Source organism: Pogona vitticeps, chromosome 6, assembly GCF_051106095.1.
Source record: "Pogona vitticeps strain Pit_001003342236 chromosome 6, PviZW2.1, whole genome shotgun sequence".
Lineage (NCBI taxonomy): Eukaryota > Metazoa > Chordata > Lepidosauria > Squamata > Agamidae > Pogona > Pogona vitticeps.
Genome location: NC_135788.1, coordinates 104350817 through 104372803, shown reverse-complemented (window position 1 = coordinate 104372803; position 21987 = coordinate 104350817). Strand labels below are relative to the sequence as shown.

The following is a 21987-nucleotide window of genomic DNA, read 5'->3' as shown; positions in this document are numbered from 1 at the left end:
TGCTCCATATCTGCCAATCAGGTAAATTGTGCCAAAAATTCCTGTCTGGTTCTAGGAGCAACCAGTTAGTCTCACGGTGGGTACCCAGGCCAGGTGGGTAAGTTGTGCACCCCGCCTCAGCTGGGGCAGGGCTGCCTTAAATAAGGTGCTCTTGCCCCACCCCCAATCCAGCCACATGGGAAGCTGTGGCATTCCATACTTGCCTGGCTTTGGCGAGGGGTGAGCAAAGAGCACCCCCCACCTCCACAGCTCTGTGTGATGGGGGAGCCAAACCTTTGTTGTGTTTCTTTAAATCCTGGCATTTTGGCACAACTGAAAATGCTAAGAATACTTTGATGAAGCAAACCCTTAACAAAACCCTGAGGGAATCCTCAAGTTTATTTTCAAGATTGGGATCTTTCTTGGAATTCAGACACAGAGGAGTTGTGTTAACGATCTCCCCAGAGTAACTTCAAAAGTGTATGAAGGGAGATTCAGGTGCTGGATTCCTGGTAGTAAGGTCCCCCCAGAAGCCAAAGCTGAGTCAAAGTGTTTTTCACTTCCTGTCTGTGTGATTCTTCTGCTGCTGCAAATGAAGGTCTTTATTTTCTTTTACATAGGAAGAAATACTGAGAGAGTAGGCAAAAAATCTGCTCATACACCTGTGCTGTATCATGCCATAGTTCCAACTAAAGCCAAAGCTGAATTCTAAAAGCAAAGATTTATTCCACACTTTTAAAGGTATTTCAGTAAGTTTTAGTTCTTTTTGTGGATTCCATAGTTATGTGTTTGTGTGCTCTCCCTTCCAATGCCTCTCTCTCTATATATATATCTATCTAATTTATAGCAATTGGTTTGTGAATGTTTCCCTTGGAGTACGTTTTGTCTTCAGAAATCTCCAATTTGATGCTTCTTCTTGTTTTCATAAATATGACTATTAGGTAGGTGTTGGGTGAAATATATCTTATAAAATGCTGAAGAGTAGAACTTTGAATAATATGAGTGGACACTGTTGTAATGCTGTAAAATGCAATGCCTTCCGTTTATGTGAACTATTTCCAGGGGGAGGGAGATATTTTATTTAGCTTAATACATTGGATACTGGTTGGTCTGTGAGTGCTGCCATGCAAATACACACTCAAAAATATAGTTATCATGGGATGGATATACTAGGCCACTTGGATATTTTAGCTATTGCATGTGGGATATTTTGATCTACAAATGATTGAAACAGTTTGAAATATAATGCATTATAGAGTTGACATTTACAATCCCTAATCTTTATGTAAAATGTAGTACAGAGAAGCTGGAGTGAAGTGCTCTGTTCTTAATTATATTAAGAAGAACCATGGCCTTTCATTGTGAGGACAATAACTAGTATTTCATTTCTCCAGCCTTCTTTTACTTCTTAGTAAAGCCCCAGTCTTGTTACATAGCACACAATGAGGAACACGAGCTTTGATTTCTTAACTAGCGGCACTGTGATGTTTATCTTACGCCACTTATGCTGTGACCGAAAATGTGGCTTTAACTATCCATTATAATTGTTTAATTAATTTTATGAAAGAACCACACCCCAACAGTAAGAATGGGATGGGCGAAAACACATCTGCCTCTTTCAAAGCCAATTGTGGATGCAGGCAAAAAAGTCCCATCCAGCTCCATAGGCAACCAGCTAGTCTCATTCTTACCATTACGGTGGGTGGGTGCGTGGGAGGGTTGTTTGGCTGATGGAAGAAGAGGCAGGCCAAGAGGGACACTGCTTCTTAAAGGCTCTTCCCTTCATCCCCTCCCGTTGTCAATTAACTGCACTTAGCCAAAGTTATTAAAAACTTACACAAATGGTAGGGTTTCAGTTGCTATATGCTAAAAAAGATCTTTAAACTGGAGGTGAAGGGGAGATGGTGTGGTCCAAATGGGAATGGTAATTCTCCTCTAGTAGCAGAGCATCAGCTTTTTTACTTCATGTTTTGCTCTTTTAAAAATATGCATTCTGGCATTTCAGATATTACTGTATTTGTATGGTACCAAACAGTCAAATAAATTGGGAGGGGGGGGATTGGTAAATTTCCTTTTTTTAGTTCTGCAAATTCTGCTTAAAATAACCAGCTAATTACAATGAGCAGATTTATAGTTATTGTCTTCTTCTAATTACAGATAATATGCATGTACAAAAGGCAAGATGAATAATCACACAGTGCACATTTTTCTGCTGATGGGATTCTCTGATGCCCGAGAACTCCAGATCTTATACTTCTTCGTATTTCTTGCATTGTACACGATGTCCGTAACTGGGAACCTTCTGATTATCATTGCAGTGGTCTTGGATTACCACCTTCATACTCCCATGTATTTCTTCATTTTGAACTTAGCCATGATGGACCTTGGCTCGGTTTCGGTCACAGTCCCTAAATCCATAGCTACGTCTGTTACGGATGACAGATCAATTTCTTATGCTGGATGTGTTGCTCAGGTCTTCTTTTATGTCTTCTTTTTAGCTTCAGGTTTTTGTGTCCTAACTATAATGGCCCATGATCGCCATATTTCTATTTGCAACCCACTCCAATATGAAAGAATCATGCACAAAGAAGCCTGCTTTCAGATGGTAGCACTAGGGTGGATTGCTAGTCTTGGTTATGCCGTGTTACACACTGGCGGTACATTTGCAAACACCTTCTGTTCTAATATAGTCAGTCAGTTCTTCTGTGAAATTCCACAGTTATTAAAGCTCTCCTGCTCTGACATTTATCTTGTGGAAGTTGGGTTTATTGTACTGAGCTGTGGTATTATGCTAGGATGTCTCATCTTCATCATCCATACCTATGTGCAGATCTTTGCTACAGTGCTCAGAATCCCCTCAGTACATGGTCAGAAAAAAGCCTTTTCTACTTGCATTCCCCACCTCATAGTTGCCTCCATGTTTATATTCAGTGGAATCTGTGCTAATGCAAGGCCTCGGACTAATACCTCTTCTGTTCTGGACATGGCTTTTGCTGTGATGTATGCAGTAATTCCTTCCCTGTTGAATCCATTCATTTATAGCATTAGAAACAAAGAACTCAAGACTACTTTGTGGAAACTGGTAAATTCCAAGCTTTTCTTTTAAAACTATCTACAAATTGTGTACAGTAGTTGTATTCAGATCGGTCATTGACTCTGATACTATTCCTACTGTGTCATTTCTCATGACTAATTCATCTCCAACCTCTTGATTTAGTGACGCAGCTGCTCCTCAAGGTCTATTGACTTTAATGGGTCTGCTATAGTTGTCACTTACTTTGGCCTGCTGAGTCACAGTTAGAGATAGGCATGAATCAGAAAAATGATGATACATTTTGATTCGTGATTCATCAAGGTCAACAAATCACAAATTATGAATGTATGAATTTCTCAGACATCCACATCATACACCCACAAGTAAGGCCCCATGTAAAATTTTCTCCAGGCATCCAGAGACATCACAATCGCAGAGAAGTGTCTATTCACTCTCCTCTACAATCCCTCCAAGTTTTAGCAGCTGGCTTCGGGGAACCCAGTCTTCACCAAACTTGAAGGGATTGTAGAGGAGAGTCAGATGAAAGTTCCCTGTATTTTGATGTCTCTAGGTTCTGGGATGGGTAGGTGAGGCAAATGAATTGACAAATCCAAAGTCACTAAAAATTCATTGATTTGTGATTCAACAGGGGTGTTAATTCATTTGAATATGAATCAACAAATTAGTGATTTTTGAACAAATGTGTTGATTTTTAATTTGTGCCTATCTCCAGTCACAGTTATAAGAATAGAACATATGGAGAATTTGACTCACTAAATCCCTATTTATTCAGTAGGCCTACTTGAGTTTTATTTTTGCTATATTAAGCCATGAAATTTTGGCCATAGTTTCATTTTTAGTTAAGTTTAAATTATCGTCTTTCTCGAACATCATCATTGTCATCACTACCAAGATTCCCTCCACCTCTAATTTTGTTTTTATATGCTTCCCCCCCCTTGCTACTGCCAACTTAATCTTCCAATGAGGCCTGTCTCAATTATATTTTTCTCCCCAATCAGTTGAAAATTTGCTTACATTCTCATATACTCCAGTGATGCTTCTGTGTGGATCCAAAAATGACAGAACCCAGGGCATTGAAAATAAATATTATAAAATATATTTCTGTGTGACAGAATTTCTATGTTGAAAAGTGTGGAACTAGGGTTGATGAAGATTCAAGACCCTTTTGCATTTGAAGGTTTCACTGACATTCAGATGGGAAGATGGGGTGGAATTTCAGAGTGTGTATCTATTTCGTTTTATATGGATTGATGCATAATGTCTGAATGGGGTTGAAGTGCCCCTACATTTCTGGGAAGGGAGAACATAAGCTTGTGTGATGACCTCCAGAAAGTCCTATCATAACTAGCCCTTGCTAGGTCTTGCAAACTGAAGGCTCTGGATTCCTGCACTGAATCGATTCATCTCAAGTTTGGTCTTCGTCTACTTTTGCCTTCCAATTTCCCCTAACACTGCCGGGGTTTTTTTAGTTAGTCTATGCTCATGGTTCTCTAAAGGTTCAATGGGCACTCTATCAGAGTCGCCAGGCCTTTATCTGCCATTTCTGTGCTGGCTGAGTCCTTTAAGCACCAGCAGTGTGTAGCATAAATCCCTTTGAACAGGTCTGACCTAAAAAGAACAAGTACAAACACATGGGCTTTGTGATTCCTTAGAACTCACAACAGCTCAGCGAGGTAGGACTCTGAATAGTAGCAGACTTGTGGCCCTTTCCACTTTCTGGATTTAGTCAGACCTTTGCTGTTCAAGTAACCAGTCCTCAATAAGAATTTTTAAGATTGTTTTTATCAGAAAAATAAAGTTTCATAGAAAAATCCGTTTGTATTGCATAAGCATAGCATTCAAGAACATATTCAAAGATTATTGCAGTTAAATAAAATTGCAAGATTATTTAGGTGGTTAACGGCTGCAATAAGTGAGCCATCCTACCTGAGTCTGTTTCCATCTTGAGAAGCCATGATAGATGATTTCTAGCAATGTGCAGAAACAGAGTGTTGTGACAATTTCCCACCACAATATGCATTTTGCCATTTGTGTTTCACATCATCGACTACAACATAACGGGCAAAACCCTGTTGCTTTGTATAGTACATTGCACTAGAGGAAGCCTATTGTTTCAACAGGAATTTAGTGAGTCAACTCCTCGTGTGACATACTTTAGCATAGTAAGTCAGAGTAAGCCTATAGTGAGGAGGTGACTCAGTAAATCCTTATATATTCATTGAGTTTACTCTAGCATGATTTGATATGCTAAGCAACATTATTTGATATTGACCATTATTTCATTTTCGTTCAATTATAAGTTGTTCTCTTTCTTCTTCTCCTCCTCTTCTATCATCACCATCACCGCCATGATTCCACCCCTTGATTTCATGGTCATGTTCTGTCAAATCATTTCTACCATGGTGTCCTAATCAAATAATGAACTTTAGATGATTGTACTATTACCAGCTTGGCTCAGTTTTTGCAAACTAAAGGCTCTGGGTTCTATATTGAATCAATTTACCTAAGTTTTGGTCTTCCTCCTCTTCTGCTCCTTTCCACTCTTCCTCAGCTTTACTGCCTGTTTCAATGAGTCTTGCCTTCTCATGATATATATAATGGCCTCAATTTATTATGGATGCAGCATAAACCACAGTTTTGTATGAATCTGTAGAAATGTTGCTGGTGTCACTATAGTTTTAAGTTACATAAACAATACTGCTACAGTTTTGCAAGAATATGAAAATGGCTGATGCCTCTAAGCCAGCCTGACTGGACCTGTTTCCATCTTGTTAAGTCACAATAGTTCATACCTTGCTGATTCCCTCCTCAGTCCTAGGGCCAGGTTTACATTCTCCCAGCATTTATTAGATGGGTCTTTCTGTAACATTTGGAAAGGAGAATGTTTATAGGTTTAGAGTCGGAGGAAGAAATGTTTCGGGCTTCCTGGTATGTGTCACTGATGCTAAGTTCAATGATATGATGGCACTGGATTATTCTCAAGATGTCTAGGTAGGAACCCAATGTATAATTTGTCACTTTGACATGAAAACATTTGCCAACTGTACTTTAATGTAATAACAATAAGTGCAAAAACTCTTCTGAGAAAATTAGAGACATGAATTTCATCCACAAGTATGATTGATTTTTATGTACTTAGAAGGCTGTAGTTTTGTACTTTTTAATTTACAGTGGTTCCTCGCATCACGACGTTAATTCGTTCCAGCGAAATCGCTGTAGAACGAAAACATCATAATGCGAAAATAAAAAGAACCATTGAAACACATTGAAACCCCTTCAATGCCTTCCAATGGGCTGGAAACTCACTGTCCAGCGAAGATCGGCCATTTTTGGTGGCTGTCTTGCGAAAACAGCGTCCCAGAAAACATCGGGGGGCAATTTAATTTACCCGGTGGCCATTTTGAAACCGCCGATCAGCTGTTGGAAAATCGTCGTTATACGAAGAATCAGTTCCCGAAGCAGGGAACCGATCATCGCAAAGCGAAAAAAACCTATTCAGACCATTGTTTTGCAATCACAATAGCGGTTGCAAAAACCTCATCATAAAGTGGATTCTTTGTTGAGTGGGGTAATTGTCAAGTGGGGCACCACTGTAACTTTACTGGAGGACACACATTCTCCCTTTTCATCCAGCATGACTAAAACCTTTAGTTGAGGCAGTCCTGGGGCTTCCATTTGTGTCTAAGATCTGCTTGGAACCTTCTATGAGTATGGTCTTTAGGATATCAACAGTACACCCTTGAGGAAAATAATTGCATCTAAAATTGTAAATGCATTTAGTGCTTATGTTTTTTCACGAAGAACCTTGTCTTTATAGAAGCCTTTACTGATAGCTGTTATGGCTTTTTTGGGCTCTTTGGCTGTGTTCTGAAGGTTGTTCTTCCTAACATTTCTCCAGTCTCTGTGACCAGCATCTTCAGAGGACAGCACTTTATGCTGATAGTTTGTATCATAATTTTGATATGTTGGTTTATTTTATTCTGCTGTCCGTCACTCCCAAAATGTCCTGAATGGAACAGTTTCTCAATAAAATAAATAAGTACAGTTGTGCTCTACTTGACGATTACCCCGCTTGATGATGAATCCGCTTTACAATGAGTTTTTTGTGATTGCTATCACGATCGCAAAACAATGATTCAAAGGGGTTTTTTCACTTAACGATGATCGGTTCCCTGCTTTGGGAACCAATTTTTCGCTTAACGATAGTTTTAAAACAGCTGATCAGCGGGTCGTGAAATGGCTCCCCGCTGTGCAAAATTGCTCACTGTTGTTTTTAGGACAGATTCCTTGCTTTACAGGCACCGAAAAATGGCCGCCATATGGAGGATCTTCGCTGGACGATGAGGTATTTCCTCTATTAGAACACATTAACCAGTTTTTAATGCATTCTAATGGGTTTTTTACTTTCACTTGATGATTTTGCTCTACAGCGATTTCACTGGAACGGATTATTGTCGTCAAACGGGGCATGGAGTCACCTCCCTCTATTACCACCTCTACACTAGAATTGGAGGTTGTTCACAATTTCGTATACCTGAGCTCAAAGATCTCTGATACTCTCTCTAGATGTTGAGCTGGATAAATGCATTGGCAAAACAGGTACCATGTTCTCTAGATTCACAAAGAGAGTATGGCTTAATAAGAAGCTGACGGCATATACCAAGATCCAGATCTATAGAGCTTGTGTCCCAAGTACACTCCTGTAGTGCAGTGAGTGCTGGACCCTTTGTGTACTGCAGGAGAGGAAGTTGATAATGTTCAATATGCATTCTCTCTGAACCTTTTTTGGTATCACCTGGTAGGACAAATTCCAAGTAGAGTAGTCCTAGAAAGAGCTGGCATCATAAGGAGTAAGGTCTTGATACCTATGAATTTGCTGTATCAGCTACATTATTTGGGTCCACATAGCACACTATAATGCCATAGATGCAGTGAGGGCCTGCCATCACTCACAGAGGTCTCCCCATTGTGTTGAATGTACTGAATGAGTGTAAGAAATCTCCTTTTGACCTCCCCGATCAGAGAATGTGAATTTGATGCCTAGTAGTCAGAAAGCCCCACTGAATGGGATGTTTGTGACAAATAATCTCAAATCTAGAAAAAGGTTTTGAGGCCTTCCAACATGAACTCAATGGAAAAACATATTTCCTGGATCTCATCCTCAATTGAGAAGCCGGAATAGATGATACAGTACATTGCTGGTTGCCTCTTCAGTTTTAGAGCCAGTTTTACATTTCCCCAAGATTTTATAGGTTGGACTCTCTTTAACTCTTACAAAGGGGGACAGGAGGTTGTAGCTGTAAAGGGTAAGGAAGAAAAGTGATGGACCTCTTGGTAGAAGTATAAAGTGGATGATAGGTTCAAAGATATCATGGCTCATAAAATACTGACATCTGGATATCTAGCTGGCATAATTTGGCTCCTCAACCAGTGGTCCTTTGATGTAATAAGAACAAATGCAAAGCACTTAGAGAAAATGAGACACATACTGTAGATTTCATCTACAAGTAGAATTCTTTTTTCATGTATTCAGAAAGCTATGGTTTGGTAATTATTTCTTTAATGCCTCACAAATGTGTGTAGGGGTAATTATTGGTCACTAAACTGGGGAATAAACTCCTCTGAAGTTTGAAGCTTATATACAGTTCCAGTTCCTTCATGCACTTTGCTAACCTTCAATATGTTGTGATGTTTTACTACAAACATTTTAAGTAAAAATACATAAATAGATATAAAGTCACAGAAATGATAAGGGCCTGCCATTACTCATAGAAGGTTCCCCATTTTGTTCAGAATTTAATGAGTAAGCAGATAATAAATCTCCATTTCACCTTCCCAAACTAAGAATGTCAATGTGTAGCCAAGCAATCAGAAAAACCAGCATGTTTGAAAGCTCCACTGAATGGGATGTTGGAGACAAAGTGGCTTCAAAGATACAAAAGGTTTCGAAGGGTTTGTACTGAGTAAAATAAACTCTTTGGAAGAATGAGGGAGCAATAGAGGAAGGTGAGTGGGTGTCCTGGGAGGACATGAGGGGTGGTACTCCTCATAAGAGTGCTATACTGTTAAGGATGGGCAGGACTGCAAAGACATGACATCTGCTTTATCTTCTGTTGGGAGGATTGTCTCTTAAAGGAAATTGGTCCGACAGAGCAAATGGCTTGCTTAATATTTTGCTTGGATATCTTTCTGGATCATTTCATGTACCCTTTAAATTTTTCATATTTTCCTATTGCCTTGCTCACTCACCTTGAAATAAAGAGATGAGAGACACAAGTGATGGGTTGAAAACAAGGGCCATAACTTCATTCAGCTCTGTGTGATGGGGGAGCCAAACCTTTGTTGTGTTTCTTTAAATCCTGGCATTTTGGCGCACCTGAAAATGCTAAGAACACTTTGATGAAGCAAACCCTTAACAAATCCCTGAGGGAATGCTCAAGTTTATTTTCAAGATTGGGCTCTTTCTTGGAATTCAGACACAGAGGAGTTGTGCTAATGATCTCCCTTGAGTAACTTCAAAAGTGTATGAAGGGAGATTCAGCAGTGGTTTTTATTTCCTCCGATCAGGATTCTTGGTAGTAAGGTCCTCCCAGAAGCGAAAGCCGAGTTACAAGTGTTTTCAGTTCCTGTCCGTGTGATTCTTTTGCTGCTGCAAATGAAGGTCTTTATTTTCTTTTACATAGGAAGAAATACTGAGGTTAGAGTAGACAAAAAATCTGCTCATACACCTGTGCTGTATCATGCCATAGTTCAAACTAAAGCCAAAGCTGAATTCTAAAACAAAGATTTATTCCACACTTTTAAAGGTATTTCAGTAAGTTTTATTTCTTTTTGTGGATTCCATAGTTATGTGTTTGTGTGCTCTCCCCCCATGTCCCCCCCTCTATCTATCTATCTATCTATCATCTATCTATCTAATTTATAGCAATTGGTTTGTGAATGTTTTCCCTTGGAGTACGTTTTGCCTTCAGAAATCTCCAATTTGATGCTTCTTGTTTTCATAAAGATGACTATTAAGTAGCTGTTGGGTGAAATATCTTATAAAATGCCGAAGAGTAGAACTTGGAATAACATGAGTGGACACCATTGTAATGGTGTAAAATGAAATGCTCTCCATTTATGTGAACTATTTCCAGGGGGATGGAGATATTTTATTTAGGTTAATACATTGGATAATGCTTGGTCTGTGAGTGCTGCCATGCAAATACACACTCAAAAATATAGTTATCATGGGATGGATATACTAGGCCACTTGGCTATTTTAGCTATTGCATGTGGGAAATTTTGATCTACAAATGACGAAACAGTTTGAAATATAATGCATTATAGAGCTATTTACAATCCCTAATCTTTATGTAAAATGTAGTAGAGAGAAACTGGAGTGAAGTGCTCTGTTCTTAATTATAGTGAGAAGAACCATGGCCTTTCATTGTGAGGACAATGGCTGGTACTATTTCATTTCTCCAGCCTTCTTTTACTTCTTAGTAAAGCCCCAGTCTTGTTACATAGCACACAATGAGGAACACAAGCTTTGATTTCTTAACTAGTGGCACTCTGATGTTTATCTTACGCCACTTACACTGTGACCGAAAATGTGGCTTTAACTATCCATTATAATTATTTAATTAATTTTATTAAAGAACCACACCCCAGCAGTAAGAACGGGATGGGCGAAAACACACCTGCCTCCCTCAAAGCCCATCGTGGATGCAGGCCAAAAATTCCTATCTGGCTCCATAGGCAACCAGCTAGTCTCATTCTTACCATTACGGTGGGTGGGAGGGTTGCTCTGCAGTTGGAAGAAGAGGCTGGGCAAGAGGGACGCTCTTAAAGGCTCTGCCCTTCAACCCCTCCCTTCAACCCCTTCCATCACTCTGCAAAGCATCCCTGCCATGGCAGCTCCGCACAAGGCAGAGTGAAGATGCTTATCTTCGGAACCTGCAATCACTATTCAGTTACAGTGGTACCTCACTTAATGACGATAATCCGTTCCAGGAAAATTGCCGTTAAGCGAAAACATTGTAATGCGAAAAAAAACCCATTGAAACGCATTGAAACCCCTTCAATGTGTTCCAATGGGGTCAAAACTCACCGTCCAGAGAAGATTCTCCATAGGGCAACCATTGTCACTGCCTGTCTTGCGAGGAATCTGCGGGGAGCCATTTTGTTTACCCAGTGGCCATTTTGAAACCGCGGATCAGCTGTTTAAAAAATGTAATTTTGCGAAGAATCGATTCCCAAAGCAGGGAACTGATCATTGCAAAGCGAAAAACCCCATTTAGACCATCGTTTTGCAATCACAATTGTGATTGCAAAAAGATCGTCGTAATGCGGTTTCATCATAATCCGGGGCAATTGTAAAGCGAGGCATGACTGTAGTTTCTTAGCACATTATGTTTTGTCCTCACCAAGAAGCAGAGGACTCAGCCTGGTTTTCTTCACCTGCTTCCCACTATTGGCAACCAGTCCTATCAAAGGTGTGCAAATGGTATGTTGAGAGCAGCCCTCCTATTCCTTCTTTCCTGAGGTGATCCTGTCTCACTGTAGCTATCAATTCATTCTCTGCACTCATCCAGTTTTATAATGAACCCTGAAGAAATGAAAGGTCCTTTGGACTTGAAGATAAGTTTTTTTAAAAAGCACATTAAATAGTAAAACACCTTATGGAGGTGATATTTACAAACTAATCTTTATGTAAATGTGTGCCATAAAGTTAGAGCATACTTTGTTCCTCAGCCACTGGCATGCGTTTTGTTTCCCAGATTTCATCACTGCTCAAAAAAGCACATAGAACTACACCTACAACATTGTCATTCCATGACATTGTTTTTGCTTTCCTCACTTTTCACATGTATTGCTACAAATTACTCAAAGTATATTTAACTGATGAAATGTAGTTCAGAGAGGCTGAAGTGAAGTTCTCTGGTTTCCAATAAATTGGCACAAACTTTGGCAGTTCATTCTGAGGACATTTATTCCATCAGTGACAGTAGTGTTATTGGGCACAAAGGTTGCTCACATTACAACTAGTATAGGCTACTTCACCTACTATATGGGAATGCAATGCTGAAATACTTTACTCTGTTCATACAATGATGGATTTTCCAACATTAATGGGAATTTCAGTGTATCACCAAAAAAATAAAAATAAAAATCCCACAATATTATTTTGTTTTCAGCGGGAGAGAGTATGATTTACCAGACGGAATGACTACAGTACTATTGGCACTGGTGTAGGTTTTGCATAAGTGGCCATAACTACTTGCAGTGGTATAGTGTGGGGGAAGGGGCAGAAGGCCTCACAGGCCACTCCACCTGGTGTGCTCCTGCAACGGCGGCTTGTGCTGCTCTTTCCCCTCCTGGCAGTTTGACTTCAAGCTTCTAGGAGTGCTGGGTCTGCCTCTGCTGCTGCCACTACCACCAGTGTAGACCTTGAGCAGCTACATGGCCACATCATGGCACCATCTTGGGGGCTTCTCCCGTGCCCCACCCTGCCCATGTGTTGTAAGGGGGCACATGACCCACACCCCGCAATACTTGCAGTGGATTCTGGACTTCTTGCCACACTTCTTGCAGCTAATTGACAAGTTGCTACAAGATGCTCTAGTTGTATGTCAGGTGATGTGCCCAATTATGCAACCACGATGTACCCAGCATTTTGTCAATTAACTGCACTTAGCCAAAGTTATTCAAAACTTACACACATGGTAGGTTGCATTTGGTGTATGCAAAAAAAAAAATCTTTAAACTGGAGGTGAAGGGGAGATGGTGGGGTCCAAATGAGAATAGTAATTCTCCTTTAGTAGCAGAACATCAGCTTTTTTAACTTCATGTTTTGCTCTTTTAGAAAAATGCATTCTGGCATTTCAGATATTATTGTATTTGAATGGTACCAAATAGTCAAATAAATCGGGGGTAGGGGAGGATTGATAAATTTCCTTGTTTAGTTCGGCAAATTCTGTTTAAAATAACCAGTTAATTATAATGAGCAGATTCATAGTTCTTCTCTCCTTTTAATTACAGATAATATGCATGTACAAAAGGAAAGATGAATAATCACACAGTGCACACTTTTCTGCTGATGGGATTCTCTGATGTCCGAGAACTGCAGATCTTACACTTCCTTGTATTTCTTGCATTGTACATGATGTCCGTAACTGGGAACCTTCTGATTATCATTGCAGTGGCCTTGGATTACCACCTTCATACTCCCATGTATTTCTTCCTTTTGAACTTAGCCATGATGGACCTTGGCTCAGTTTCGGTCACAGTCCCTAAATCCATAGCTATGTCCATTACAGATGACAGATCAATTTCTTATGCTGGATGTGTTGCTCAGGCTTTCTTTTATGTCTTCTTTTTAGCTTCAGGTTTTTGTGTCCTCACTATAATGGCCCATGATCGCCATATTGCTATTTGCAACCCACTCCAATATGAAAGAATCATGCACAAAGAAGCCTGCTTTCAGATGGTAGCACTAGGGTGGATTGCTAGTCTTGGTTATGCCGTGTTACACACTGGTGGTACATTTGCAAACACCTTCTGTTCAAATACAGTCAGTCAGTTCTTCTGTGAAATTCCACAGTTATTAAAGCTCTCCTGCTCTGACATTTATCTTGTGGAAGTTGGGTTTATTGTACTGAGCTGTGGTGTTATGCTAGGATGTCTTATCTTCATCATGAAAACATATGTGCAGATCTTTGCTACAGTGCTCAGAATCCCCTCAGTGCATGGTCAGAGAAAAGCCTTTTCTACTTGTATTCCCCATCTCACGGTTGTCTCTCTGTTTATATTCACTGGAATCTGTGCCAGTACAAGGCCTCAAACTGGTACCTCTTCTGTTCTGGACATGGCTTTTGGTGTGCTATATGCTGTAATTCCTTCCCTGTTAAATCCATTCATCTACAGCATGAGAAACAAGGACCTCAAGACTATTTTGTGGAAACTGTTAAATTCCAGCCTTTTCTTTTAAAAAATCTCATCGCACCTGTAGCATTAATTGTGTACAAATCATGTACAATAGTTGTATTCAGATGGGTCATCGATTCTGATACTACAGTGGTGCCTTGCATTACGATGTTAATTTGTTCCAGCGAAATTGCTGTAGAACGAAAACATCATAAAGTGAAATTAAAAAGCCCATAGAAACCTGTTTAATGCGTTCCGATGGGCTTAAAACTCACAGTCCAGTGAAGATCCTCCATAGCACGGCCATTTTCGCTGCCTGTGCAGCGAGGAATCTGTCCCAGAAAACAGTGGGCGGCCATTTTTTTTATCCAGCGACCATTTTGAAATTGCCGATCAGCTGGCTGAAAATCGTCGTTTTGCGAGAATCGATTCCCGAAACAGGGAACCGATCATCGCAAAGTGAAATTCCCCCATAGGAAATATCATTTTGCGATCGCTTTTTCAATCGCAAAAGGATCGTCGTAATGCGATTTCGTCATTAAACGGGGCGCTCATCTTGCGAGGCACCACTGTATTCTTACTATGCCATTTCTCATGACTAACTCATCTCCAACCTCTTAATTTAGTGAGTCAGCTGCTCCTCAAGTTCTATTGACTTTAAGTCTACCATAGTTGTCACTTACTTTGGCCTGGTGAGTCACAGTTAGAGATAGGCATGAATCAGAAACATGATGATTCATTTTGATTCGTGATTCATCAAGGTCAACAAATCACAAATTACGAATGTATGTATTTCTCAGACATCCACATTATACACCCACAAGTAGGGGCCCCTGTAAAATTTTCTCCAGGCATCCAGAGTCACCACCATCACAGAAAAGTATCTATTAACTCTCCTCTACTATCTCTCCAAGTTGAGCGAAGATTGGGTTTCAGACATCCAATTTATACAGCCACAAATTGGGTTCCCCCAGAAAAGTGCCCTTTAGCAGCTGGCTTCGGGAAACCCAGTCTTCACCAAACTTGAAGGGATTGTAAAGAAGAGTCAGACGAACTTTCCCTGTATTTTGGTGTCTCTAGGTTCTGGGGCGGTAGGTGAGGCCGCTGTATTTGATAGCTAAATGAATTGACAAATCCAAAGTCACTAAAAATTCACTGATTTGTGATTCAACGGGGATGTAAATTCATTTGAATATGAATCAACAAATTAGTGATTTTTGAACAAATGTGTTGATTTTTAATTTGTGCCTATCTCTAGTCACACTTAGTGCAGCCCCATTTAGAAGAATAAAACTTATGGAGGATTTGACTCACTAAATCCCTATTTATTCAGTAGGCCTACTTGAGTTTTATTTTTGCAATATTAAGCCATGAAACTTTGGCCATAGTTTCATTTTTAGTTACATTTAAATTATTGTCTTTCTTGAACATCATCATTGTCATCACTACCAAGATTCCCTCCACCTCTAATTTTGTTTTTATATGCTTCCCCCCCCTTGCTACTGCCAACTTAATCTTCCAATAAGGCCTGTCTCAATTTTATTTTTCTCTCCAATCAGTTGAACATTTGCTTACATTCTCATATACTCCAAGAATGCTTCTGTGTGGATCCAAAAATGACAGAACCCAGGGCATTGAAAATAAATATTATAAAATATATTTCTGTGTGACAGAATTTCTATGTTGAAAAGTGCGGAACTAGGGTTGATGAAGATTCAAGACCCTTTTGCATTTGAAGGTTTCACTGACATTCAGATGGGAAGATGGGGTGGAATTTCAGAGTGTGCATCTATTTCGTCCTATATGGACTGATGCATAATGTCTGAATGGGGTCGAAGTGCCCCTACGTTTCTGGGAAGACTTTCACTTGACGACGATTTCGCTCTACAGTGATTTCACTGGAACGGATTATTGTTGTCAAGCGGGGCACCACTGTAAAAGCATGTTAAATGGTATGCAGACATGAATCTGAATTCTAGACTCTTCAGGTGGATGTTACAAATCTCTTCATGCCTTCTGGTCTAAAACTCAAGTTTCACATTAAACTGAGGAAAATGTATTTGTTGCACATCAGTAGCAAACAGGCCTGGTTTCTTTTTGAGTACATGCTTAAGTAGGCACACATTTTTCCTGTTTTAATCCGGTACACAATGGTGTGAGTAGGTGTGCTGTAGATTTATTGGGGTGGAAAAGAGGTCTCATGGTGGGAATATCATGCCCTCCGCCTTTAAAAAAAAGTGTTTGGGAGCAATATCCAAACTGGCCCTTTTAATTATTGCCTTAAATTACAGGTTTAAAAGTTAGAATCACTCAATGTGTGCAGAGAGTCACAAAAGAAAAAAAAATCAAGGCTTGGCAATGGCAGCAGATGATAGGAGAGCAAGGGAGTGATGTATGGACTAAGCAGGAAAAGGACAGGCAGGTAATTGGTGAGGATGTAAGATTCCATCATGTATTATCAAAAGCTGTAGTGTATGTGTAAAATCTGGAGAAGGAAAAAAAGAAACAAGATTAGTTACAATTTTCAACCTTAGGAGAGTTTGGCATCATGAGCTATAAAAAAAGTTGTTTTATTTTTTTCTGATGGGTCTACTTTCAGCCCTAGACACTCTTTTAGGCCCTTGAGGTGGTGTCACATGTGGCATGAACACAGGAAAGTGAGCTGTATTCAGATCTTAAGATAAAGATGAAAATACATTGGCTGATATAAGTATTTACATGGAATCAAATGCACAACAGAATAACAACCATAGTAATGCAGTGGCGAGGCACACCCCTCCCCTAGGCACAGAGGAAGCACGTATGAATCAGAGGTTGTTTATAGGGGCTTAGTTGGGAAAATTCATCCCGTTCCCATTTTTCTTAAATTTAGGAATGATAATGCTGATCAGGTCATTCTTGATGTTGGCTTCCAAATAATATTAACTCTATGCGTGATGCTATACACATAGGGTAGGATGAGAACAAGACTGTAAGGTTTAAGTTCAACATTAGGATTAGGGATAGGGATAGTGACAGGGTGGGAGAGCTGAGGCTGAGCATATCTTAAGGGCAGGAGGGAAACAAGTCATGTTAGTCCATCTCTATCTGCATGGGAGCACCTCTCCCATGTGTGTAAGAACCTGCACTTTGTTTTTCCTAGAGAGCAATTTTAGTATACAGACAGCAATAATTTCTCTTGGGACTTTATTATTACACTTGTTTTGTCACTGTGATAAATATTGTCAGTAATACGTGTTAAAATAGACAGATGTGCAAATCTGTTGTACCTTGCTACAACAATCTCATGTAGCTGAGCCACAGAAGATTAGCAAGAAGTTCCTACAAATTGGGGTGACTTTAATCATTGGATCCTTATGAAAAGATCAATTGAGAAGAATAGAGATGTTTTATCAAGAGGTAAATGAACTCTCTGAAACATGATTTAGGAAGTTACTTTTCTAGAATGCATGTATTTGCAGCATGATTTGATAAGATCTCAAAGACCTCCTATAATTAGAACCCGAAAATCCTATAACAACCATCGGATTGTGGCTGTGTGAAAGCCTTCGAGAATACATCATGATGATGATGATGATGGCAGCCATGGATCTGTTTTATTTGTAAGATTTTCAGTCATAATACTTTGGTGTTTGTTTCCTTGTTTCTTTTTGTTGAGGAGGATGTCTTCTACTACTGCTTCTCCTTCTCCTTTGTGGATATTCCGGATGGCAACCACAAGCAGCCGGGTAAGAGCCAATGAACTGATGTTTAAGACTGTCAAAATCAAGTTCTGTATCAGAAGGTGTTTCTTTGTTTAATAGGGGAGATGGCATATAGATGATGGGGCTAGAATAGATGCACAAAGAGGCAAATGTGTTCCACAGAGAGAATATCTAGTCCATCAGGTCTGGCTCTTCATGGACGAATAGTCCAGTTTCAGACTTGATATTCCCTTGAGTGGATTCTTCCCTTGTAGTCCAGTTCCTACGTGGCAATATCCTTGATGGCTGTTATAGTTGGTGCATCATTCATGGGCTGTGCCTTTTCAAAGTACTGCACTGACTGCTTGTGAACCAGGTGGTCCCATCCAAGGTGCTGGCAATTATGCACAAAGATTGGAAGGATTTAAGTTAGAGCTCCGTAGAGGACCGCATCCCCAGTGCAGACTATCTTGTACATTAGAATAAGTTAGGGATGCCATTCTCAATCATGTAGTGGGTATAGCTCATTTTTTGGTGACTGAAGAAAAGGATTTCTGCGCTTGGCACCCAGATTGTAGAATAACCTCACCAGGACATGTGGTTCATCCCATTTTACATTTCAAAATAACTTCGTCAAAGGGCTCCTAAACTGTGACCTTGACGAAGAACCTTACATTTGCATTGTATCATTTTCCGTTTAAGTTTTTCTGGTGATTTTTTTTTCATTCTGTTTCCTTGATGTCTTGTTTATTATGGTGTCTTCTACCTTAGAACCCATACAGATAATGCTATTCAAACAACAAAGAATGAGTAGGGCTACAATCCTGAAATATAATTGCTTAGTACTGATTTCATTAAGAACTTCTGGTAAAACTGTGAGTTCACTTTGGTTTAAATAAGAATATTGAAATTTAGCAATATTTTCTTTTCTTGGTGTAGAGAATATGCAGCCCTTGCAGACAATGTGAAGAATTTGACTTCTGTGTCCACTTTTCTTCTGCTGGGATTCCCAAATATTCAAGAACTACAGATCTTCCATTTCTCTATATTTCTAGCATTGTATCTCACAGCAGTAATAGGGAATCTTCTCATCATCATTGCTATTGTTGTTGACTACCACCTACACACCCCCATGTACTTCTTCCTGTTGAACTTAGCCATGATAGACCTTGCCTTCATTTCAGTCATAGTCCCGAAATCTATGGCTGGTTCCCTTATGGAGGACAAGTCCATTTCTTATCCTGGGTGTGTTGCTCAAGTGTTCTTTTATTTACTTTTGGCACCATTAGATTTTATTATCCTAACTATAATGGCACATGATCATCATATTGCAATCTGCAGCCCACTTGAGTATGGTAGAATTATGCACAAAGGAACCTGCCTTGAAATGGTGGCTACTGCATGGATATTTAGTGTTTTTTATGCCACATTGCATACATCTGCCACCTTTGCAAACACCTTCTGTTCTAATATTATCCACCAGTTCTTCTGCGAAATTCCACATTTATTAAAGATTTCTTGCTCTGATGTTTATTTAGTTGAAGTTGGGCTTCTTGCACTAAGTTCTAGTGTAGTATTAGGATGCTTTGTCTTCATTATCAGAACATATGTGAAGATCTTTACTGCAGTGATGAGAATCCCATCTGTACATGGCCAGAAAAAAGCTCTTTCTACTTGCATTCCGCATCTCACTGTTGTCTCTCTCTATGTCTTAACTGGAGTCTTTGCCCATGTAATACCACCCAGCGATGCTTCTTCTACTCTGGATGTGGTTTCTGCTATGATGTATTCCACAATTTCTCCCACCCTGAATCCATTCATCTACAGCATGAAAAACAAAGAGATCAAGGCTGCCTTATGGAAACTCTTAAAACTAACATTTTCTTCTACAGTTGTTTTCTGAACATCTAATTCTGTTCCTTTTCCACGCATGTTTCTTTGCTATTTTTTTCTTTAATATGTGGTGTTAAGGATTTATAAATCTTTCACAAAGATTGCTCTTTGAATGCTTGTTCTAAATCCTTTATTTTTGAGTGTTTATCTGTCCTAACTCATCACTAACTGAGTCCCAACCTTGTCAACCTAAAGCGCAGCTATAGAATCTGTAAATTGGTATATACCAATTTGGTATAATGATCACACGGGCTCTATGAGCTTCAAAGTAACAATTTTGGCATTCTATGCAAGAAGTTTCTATGCAAGCTGTAATAGCCCATAGATAAGGCCTATGACAGGGAGGTAGGAGATATTTAGTAAGATGTATATATGTATATAGATGTTTTTAGTGCTTTGGTGTTTTTAGTGTTTTTAATGCTTTTATAGTGTTTTTATGTCTCCTAATTTTTAAAAAAAGTATCTTACTTTTGCTGGTGAATGACCGTAATAAACATTTATTATTATTATAACCTTGTCAAAGGCTGCCTATTGCATCTGAATGAAGGACCATTGCACATCTCTACATATGATCAATATTCTGGGACTTTTTGTGTAGGAGAACTCTGACTGTACTCCCTCGGTCGGGATGACCTTAGTTACAATCCTTACAGTAGTTGGGAGAGAAATGGACCTTATACAAAGTATTTGAATGTTGCAATTTTTAATTGGTCCTGAGTGGAAAATCAACAGCTATTGTTCAGAATCTATGACTACTGTCAAGTAGAGAATAGTCCCTTTGGATGAATTGCTGAATGGTTGGTGAATACTTTTGTAAATCTCAGTGAGTTTCCTCTTTTTGGAGCTAGAACTAAAATGCTGATGTACAGGATGCCACCGATACAAATGTGACTGTTGAAGCAAATGCTACTCTGTACCTGTGTACATCTATAACTACACCCACCTGTAACATTGCCCCCCAACCCTAGAATAAAGATGTGAGACAAGTGATACGGATTAAAACACAGGTCACACTTTATTGAGTATATAATTATACCAGATGGGCGGGATATAAATCAAATGAATGAATGAATGAATGAATGAATGAATGAATGAATGAATGAATGAATGAATGAATGAATAAATAAATAAATAAATAAATAAATAAATAAATAAATAAATAAACAAACTGATATTCATTCCAAAAATTTTGCCAATCAATTTGCAAAGGGGGCTTGCTGTAGTGTGGAAACAGATAAATCAATAATTATATGGGCTAGTCCCCGGCCCGAGGTTCTCGTGGTTTTAAAGACAGCAGGAACCCAGCTGGCTGCTAATAAACACCCCCAGACCTTGAGCCATCTTTATTTGATGACTGTTGATGGTGGCCAAGCGCATCTTTCCCCCCAAGTGCTGTAATTGCACGATCCGTAGCCCCGGGAGGTCCGATGCATTGTTAGCTTACCTGATTTTACAGTGGGACTCACCGAGAAATACCTGTTTTTTCCACACTAGCTGCCATATCCATGCTATATTCCATGCTTGCCATTGAGTCACTCAAGCTCAACAAGCAGACCCCCTGGATCTCTCCCAAGAAGACATCCAAACCCAAATTGGACAGGTGGACTCCGTCATTCAAAAAAAAACAACAACTCAGGCCTATCCATCCGGATCCTTTGGTGACCTATTAGTGATCCAAGGCCACTGCAGATTGCTCTGCAGACCTCACAGTTAACACTCCTGTGAGCTGTGTTAACATTGAGGAAAAACCTGGCATCTCTCCATGCCAATCGTGGAATGACTGTGGACCACACAATCTGCATAACAGTGTACCTGACCTTCAACCAATTCAGGCCCCAAATGATGTCCAAAATCAAAGCCTTACCAGGATGTCTGGCTAAGTCGTTACCACCAAGGTGTACGACCAATATATCTGGAGGAGATTGGCCAAAGGCCGCCAACCTGCAAAGTTGGATCCATTGCATGCCTTGCAGTCCTTTCCATGTGACTTGCACACTGGGTGCGAGGCCCAGGTCACTCCCCCATGTGGATGCAGCAGCATAAAGCCCCTCCCAGTGAATATAACTGTGTCCGATTATTGTAATGTTTCTTCGTCTCACCGACCTACCAGGCCCCTGCCTATATGTTAGGTAATGTTCTCATGTATTTGCGATAACTGGAAGAATACCAGCGGCCCAGCCTCTTGATTTCCTCTGAACTGTAACCCATAGCAGCTGCGGTAGAGGCTGCACCTATTCTAAAAGAGTGGGTACCAAATCTCATACCTTGTATGCCTACACTGTCTACAGCTAAGTCAGTTAATTTCCAGAACTGATATTTCATCAGAGGAGACCTGTCAGTATGTTGGAAAAAATATCCTGGGTAGTGTCCTTTGACTCTCAAGTATCTTTGTGTGGCTTTAATGGGGCATATGTTGCTTAAGCTACACTGCCCTAATGTGATTTGTGTACCTTTGCCCAATTGATTGGC

General features: G+C 39.8%; 3 protein-coding genes across 3 annotated transcripts; all 3 read left to right on the top strand.

The window, feature by feature from the left end:
• The first annotated feature begins 640 nt into the window (after positions 1 to 640).
• On the top strand, positions 641 to 12188 carry LOC110071019 (olfactory receptor 14I1-like). The gene is made up of 2 exons (XM_078378104.1): positions 641 to 720; positions 2137 to 12188. Exon 2 carries the CDS (start codon positions 2162 to 2164, stop codon positions 3083 to 3085), a length of 924 nt encoding a protein of 307 aa, XP_078234230.1. The 5' UTR covers positions 641 to 720; positions 2137 to 2161; the 3' UTR covers positions 3086 to 12188.
• A 243-nt stretch (positions 12189 to 12431) lies between these two features.
• On the top strand, positions 12432 to 16635 carry LOC110086474 (olfactory receptor 14I1-like). The gene has a single exon (XM_078378105.1). The coding sequence runs from the start codon at positions 13083 to 13085 to the stop codon at positions 14004 to 14006; it is 924 nt and encodes a 307-aa protein (XP_078234231.1). The 5' UTR covers positions 12432 to 13082; the 3' UTR covers positions 14007 to 16635.
• Positions 16636 to 17569: 934 nt separating this feature from the next.
• On the top strand, positions 17570 to 20686 carry LOC110086473 (olfactory receptor 14I1-like). The gene has a single exon (XM_078378103.1). The coding sequence runs from the start codon at positions 18758 to 18760 to the stop codon at positions 19526 to 19528; it is 771 nt and encodes a 256-aa protein (XP_078234229.1). The 5' UTR covers positions 17570 to 18757; the 3' UTR covers positions 19529 to 20686.
• Positions 20687 to 21987: the final 1301 nt, after the last annotated feature.